Source organism: Corvus brachyrhynchos, unplaced genomic scaffold, assembly GCF_000691975.1.
Source record: "Corvus brachyrhynchos isolate BGI_N302 unplaced genomic scaffold, ASM69197v1 scaffold334, whole genome shotgun sequence".
Taxonomy (NCBI): domain Eukaryota; kingdom Metazoa; phylum Chordata; class Aves; order Passeriformes; family Corvidae; genus Corvus; species Corvus brachyrhynchos.
Window position 1 is genome coordinate 2,853,808 of NW_008238316.1, and position 6,267 is coordinate 2,860,074.

At 49.3% G+C, this 6,267-nt stretch overlaps 2 protein-coding genes across 2 annotated transcripts in view; one reads left to right on the forward strand and one right to left on the reverse strand.

Moving 5' to 3' along the window:
* CWF19L1 (CWF19-like 1, cell cycle control (S. pombe)) overlaps positions 1–6,259 on the reverse strand; it is a 9,519-nt gene extending 3,260 nt beyond the window's left edge. Inside the window, 10 exon segments of the mRNA XM_017733791.1 lie at positions 1–4; positions 6–127; positions 944–1,023; positions 1,740–1,851; positions 2,698–2,838; positions 3,344–3,428; positions 3,597–3,715; positions 4,443–4,657; positions 5,387–5,488; positions 5,914–6,259. The exon segment at positions 1–4 is cut by the window's left edge and continues 78 nt beyond it. Coding sequence (XP_017589280.1) covers positions 1–4; positions 6–127; positions 944–1,023; positions 1,740–1,851; positions 2,698–2,838; positions 3,344–3,428; positions 3,597–3,715; positions 4,443–4,657; positions 5,387–5,488; positions 5,914–5,992 — 1,059 coding nt within the window. The 5' untranslated portion in view covers positions 5,993–6,259.
* The window catches only part of DNAJC9 (DnaJ heat shock protein family (Hsp40) member C9), a gene marked incomplete at its 5' end in the record, with an annotated part of 5,256 nt that continues 5,245 nt past the window's right edge, over positions 6,257–6,267 (forward strand). Inside the window, one exon of the mRNA XM_017733786.1 lies at positions 6,257–6,266. Coding sequence (XP_017589275.1) covers positions 6,257–6,266 — 10 coding nt within the window. The remainder of the gene's footprint in view (position 6,267) is intronic.

Genomic DNA, 6,267 nt, shown 5'->3' on the forward strand with positions numbered 1-6,267 from the left:
CAGCCTTGTACTTGGTCACTTCTTCCAGCACCTCTGAAGACAAGTCCACCACTGACTGATAGTGCCCAATTGGCAAAATCAGGACGTGGTCAGGTGACAAACCCCCTTTGGCCAGGGCAAGGTAGCACTAGGGTAAAACAACACACACCAGTTATTTGCTGTGCTCTGGGGATTTACCCCCAGCCTCAGGAACAGGAGAGTCTTCTATGTTGCTTATTAGGATTGTGTATTAGCAATTTTATTTGAATTTGTTTTTATACTGAATTTATTAATCACTAGAGGAATGAGAAAGAGACAGAGGGACTGCCAAAGGACAAAAAAAAAAGTATCTTTTGATGCCTTGTCTGAGGGGAAGCAGCTGAGTTAACTTCACCACTGTGCCAGGAATTTCTTACTCTGACACAAAAATCCACTTAAAAATCTAAACTAGGCCTGAGGACAAACCTGCCCCTGTAAGTGGATTATGCTGTAGAGGAGCAGTAACTTCAAGCAAAGCGCATAAAAAAGGAGAGACTAAGCTTCAAAGTCAGCATCCTGAAGTACATCTTGGAGATATCTTCTCTTTCATCTCTGTAGAACAAAACTGGAACCAGCCATCCCAGGGAGATCTGGCACCGGTGCATCCTGCTGCCAAAGCAGGTCCCAGCTGACTTCCAGCTGGAAAAGTTTTGCCAGACGGTAACAGAGGGCTGGCACAGCAAAAAGTGTTCTGACACTGGAATCCAGCTCTGCTGCTGGAACAAAACTGGGCTACGCTTCACTTTTTAAGAGTTTATGTGTTTGCAGACAAATGTGTTTGTAAAGGAGATGCAAAGAAACTGAAAGCAAGCCCGAGAGATGCAAATATAAGTTTGTTTTACATTTAAAATTGTAATTTCGTATTTTGTTTTGCCATGGCTTAGCATGGTTCTGACCCAGCAAAGCCCATGCTACAGGTACTTACATGTGTGCCAATACTGACCACCAAGTGCTTCTCCACCTCGGGGCTGGCCAGGCAGAACCAGCAGGGCCCCGTGGGCTGAGCTTTGTTGGGAAAGGAAACCAGGATTAGCACAAGGGATATTTGTCAGAACACAGAAAACCTGCCATTTGCCAGCCACCCTTCCCAGTCTATAAAGTGCTGAAGGTGTCAGAAGGACACAGCTCTGGCCAGGGAAATTCCAGCAAGAAAGGAGGTGGTGGCAGTCACACCCTGCTGACTGCCATTCTCCTGGAATGCTATAACCTATTGAAGGCGGAGTTTAGTAGTTCCAGGAGTTAGTAGCCGCAGCTCACTAAGAAGAAAACACCAGCAAATTTAAGCAAACAAATCAAAATGAGGTAAAATACTGCACAGGTACAGACAAGGGCAGACACTGTCCAACACACTTGTCAGTTCTGGCCTATTCATCGCACGCAAAACACCTGGATTCACACCCAAATTGTGATACCTGAGCTGAGCTTTGTGAAAGGGCCATGTTCAGAGGCTACTCTGGTTCAGAGGACAAATGCCATCAGCCCAACCACAACCACCACAGACCCAAAGAGCTTCCGGCCCTTCTTTCACCTGTTGAAGCCTCCCTTCCCGTGGAAACAAGGGACCCTTCCTCCTTCTGCATTCCCCCAGCAGCTGGCACCATGACAGAGCTCACTGGCCAGCTGACACATACAGCTCGACAGCTTGAGGAGCAACATGGAATGACGTGCTCCATCCAGTGCCTCGAGGGAAGAGCTCAGGAAAAAAGCAGCCTCACACTTACGGGGTTTCTTGGCTTGCTTGGGTTGGGAGTCCCCTCTCTCTTTTCCATCTGAGGGACGTTTCTTTCCCTGATGCTTGTTCAAGTCAAAGAAAAACTGACAAGCCGGTTCTTCCTGTTTGGGAAATGAAAAGTGAAGCCTGTTAGAACTGCATGACAGAAAGTGACAGGATATACAAAAATTTGATTTTTCCTGAAGAGCTGTGAACCAGTTTTGAAAAGCATCAATATCCCAGGATCCCTGAGGCTGGAAAAGCCCTCCCAGCCCACGGAGTCCAAGCTGTGCCCAATGCCCACCTTGTCCCCAGCCCAGAGCACTGAGTGCCACCTCCAGGCCTTCCCTGGGCACCTCCAGGGATGGGGACTCCAAAGCTCCCTGGGCAGCCCCTGCCAAGGCCTGAGCACCCTTTGCAGGAAGAAATGCCTTCTGAATATCCTGGAACAAAATGATCTGTCCTCCTAGTAATGCAGCAGACTTTGCCTGCTTCAGTCAGGGAAAAACTTGTGGGAGAGCTGCCCCAAATCATTATGCTCTCCTATTCAGCCTTATGCTGAATATTCAGAATTGCCTGATTTTATGTATTATTCAAACCTTTTCATTTTTCAGCCAGTGCCAAAAGAATGGCTTTATTTCTTAGAGATGTTAACCTGTCACAGACTCATCAGAGGGTGAAAACATATGACTGAGTTATCCCATACAGCAAAATGCCATTAGAAGGCTTTGATGCTGCAGAGGAAAAAAAACTGTCCCCATCTTTCTTACAGTCCTCCTTTAAGAAGTGAAAGACCCCAATAAGGTCTCCCTGGAGCTTTCTCTTCTGCAGGCTGAACACCCCCAGCTCTCCAAGCCTGTCTCCATGGCAGAGTTTTGGACAGAGATATCCCAAAGGGAAAGGCAAGCAGTGTTGTGAGCACACAGCGTGAACCCAGAGGGCACAGGTGGAGGAGCACAGGGCGGTACCTCTGCACAGAGCGCGGCTTTGCTCTTGGGAGCCTCCTTCCTCAATTTCCGGTAGGGATTTTCAGTGACATCCTGAGGCTGCTTCACCAGCTCGGCGGGGTCCATGGAGCTCAAGGGCACGATGCTGAAGGCGTAGAGGTACTGCAACGAACACAGGGGCTCAGGGGCAAGCAGCTCCTGCCACGGCTGCACCTCTGAGGAGCTCACCTAAGACCCTGAGTCCCACACCACTCAGCTCATCGGTGTTTGTGCCAAGGCAGGGCATGGGAAAACACCCCCCCGTGCCAGTGTCCCACCCAGGAGTTTATGGAGTGCATCCTTGATCCCTGCCCATTTTCAGGCCTTCTTTGTTATCAGGCCTGGAACCTGTGCATTCTTAACTACCAACCAATATTCTGTAAATTTCTTAAGGAAAGAAGAGAAATAGGTTAAAAACCTCATCCCAGAAGTTCGTTATTTTCAGTGGTTTGTGCCTCAGAACAGCCCTTACCCTTCTGACATAACAGGCAAGTGGTACCTATTACTCAAGTGAGCCAGACACCTCCACTTCAGCCAAGCTTTTAAGTGCCTGTTGCTTTCCTCTAACTGGCCTCACTGCCCTATTGTTGTACTTGAGAAAAGAAGAAATGTTCAAGGGTGTCAGTACCTTTTTCTTGCTTGCATTGCCAACATCAGCAAGTGCAATAAACCTCGTCACGTGCTGTGGGGTCTCCTGTAGCACCATGTGATTCCTGTAAGGAAGCAAAACTTGGCTGTACCAGCACATAAAGTATTTAAAGGACAGTGGGAGAACCCCTGTCTGCCATGAAGATACTCAGGCAGCACATCGATCCTCCTGTGTTCCTTAAAAACGGAACCCTTACTAGAAAATAAATGAGATTTCACGTGACTTCACAAACCTGTAAGGAAGTCTTTCATAATAGGCCTTCTCCAGGGCAGCGAAATGGTACCTTGGTTTGAGACTTGCAGCTAGATCTGATACTAACTTGGAGCCACACTTCTTGGTATCTATTTCTCCCTACAAAACACAAACCAAGCTTTATGTAAACCTGTCAAAGAGCAGGGAAAAGAAAGGCTTAATATACTCTGTACACCCGAGCGCATACAGTCCCAGAAAATCCATGCCAAGGGAAGTCAAACGTGGAATGACATATTGAACAACTACAGAGAATCCCCGTGGGAACTTCTGAGGTCTGAGTTTCCTTTTTAAGTCAGAACATCCCTACGAATTGTTTCTCTCTAACCCCAAGGGCAGCAGGGTCGGTTATTACACTGTGAGGGAAGGTTCTTCACGCATTTAAACTCAGGACTGTATCTCTTTTTGGATGTTGGAAGAAACAGAGGAAGCAAAAAATGTTCTTTTGCCACATGTGTGGCCTTGCTGTCCAGGCAGGTTTCAAACCATTTGAAAATCACTTCTGCTGAGGAACATTAAAAACACAAAATTGGACACAAATGAAACAACACTCCCAAAATCCAGACTGAGGAAGAACCAGACCACCTGACTGATACTTAAGGAAATAAACACCAACACACTTAAAAAGTGGTGGGGACAGATAAATCGCCCTGATGTCTCACAAATCCCCCTCCCCCTCAGTCCTGTTGCTCTGAAGAACCAGAACACCTGCTCTCCCTGGTTTTACTCCCAGCTTTCTCGAACTCTCAGAGAGGGCCCAACAACCCGAACTGCCAGAGCAAGCAGAAAGGCAGCCCTTTGTGAAATCCCCCGGGAACAGAGCACTCACCGCGCTGTTGGCGAAAGTCCCCACGTCTCGGGGCCAGGGGGACGTCAGCAATATATCCACACCCCTGAAGTTTGGGGTTGACAACAGGGACGTTTTCAGCTCGGCCACATCCTTGGCGCTGAAGCTGTGGGCGGGCGCCGGCTGCTCCTGCGCCTCGGTGCCGCTCAGGTACGCGATCTGCAGCCCTGAGCAGCCGCTGTACACGCCCCTGCGGCCTGCAGCAACACACACACACATCCCTGAGCTGCAGGCAGGGCACGGCATCCCTGGGCCGGGGCAGCAGCAGCCCTGCCTGGCTGCCACTGCAGCTGTCCTCACAGGCAGCTCATTTTCTGTGCTCAGAGCAATGACATCGTTTGGCACAACAGCTCAAACCCAACCCTGCCCACAATGAAGCTCTTCAGACAAGCCCCAGTCTTCCCCCTCCTCCCTGCCACCCTGCTTCCCAAAAATTCATCCATAGCAATAAGGAGTCTCAGTGGAAAAAGCCAAGTGCCTCTGCTTTGTTATATTTTGGGCCAGGTGGCAATTCTGGAAAGAAACTGATTTTTCTTTTTAGCTTTGCTACGTTTCGCTTGTTACCTCTGCTACTCCAGTACAAAACAAAACCATATTCAAACCTTCTCCTACAGAGACAGGCACGCTCTGGGAATAAGATTCCCTCAAAGAGCAGGCTCTTGCAACCACTATTCCTTCTGGTTAGCAAGTTCAGTGTCAGAGAAATTAAAAAAAAAAAAACCAAATCAAGAAAGCAGGGTTTTCTTTCACATTTCACACAGATTGTACTGACATTGAGTTCAACTCCCGTTTGAGCCAAAGGATAAAAAATGCCACTTAAAATTCCCAGAAAAAGGAAGGTGTTAAAGTGGGAAGATGAGAGAACATTCACTAAAGCCCCAGCAGGCAAAGGCAGCTCCCTGACCCCAAATCCCCTGCAGCCTTACCCAAGTAAGTGATGTTCTCAGCTAACTCACAGCCGCTGACATCCGGGAAATAGCTCAGGGTGTCCTGGTTGTTAGCGCCGAGCACGTAGGTTGGGATTGGAGCTGAGGGAGAAACCTCATGCACTCAGTGAGCTTTAATTCCAGTGCACCAGCACCAGCCCACATTCCCCAGGAATCACAGCAGGAAGCCCCACCCAGCCAGACCCTCCAGCATGCCTTGGGAGCAAGGAGCACAGGACAACAAACCTTCCTGCAAAGTCCCCAGCCCGGTGTTCCCAACTGCAGGGGGTGAACAACCTGTGCTCCACCCACAACTCCCTCCCCTGCTTGTGCAAGATTAGCTCCAGAATGATCCCCAGCCCTAAACCCAGGGGTGCTCCACACAAAGCCATCTTTCCCTCCTGTGTGGGGTTTCCCTGCTGGACTATAACTGCTTTAACACCACAGTGCCCAGCTGTGGCTCCTGGATTCCAAGGTGGGCTGTGAAGCAGCGCAGCCCCCCGGGTGACACCACCCTCCTTCCTTACCTTTCTTGGCCCCCGTGCGGTAATCGGCCCATTCTGCCTCGGAAGTAGAGCCAAAGAAATTCCCGACACACAAAAGCATCTAAAAACACCGGATAAAGCGGGAGTTGCCATTTCACCACAGACAGAACACACACAAAGGCTTTGCCTGCACCACTTCAGCAGCATTTGGTTTGCTGCAGTGAAGAGATTCCTCTGTGTTTATTTGTGTTAAACGCAACATCAACGGGTTTAAAAGGACAGCCAGCTGCTCTCCCGCCTTCTCTGCACAGATCACGGCTCCTCCCAATCCTTTGGTGCTGGACAGGGAGGGCTGAGGGGCTGCAAACCCCTTCTCACACCGAGCAGAAAGAGGAG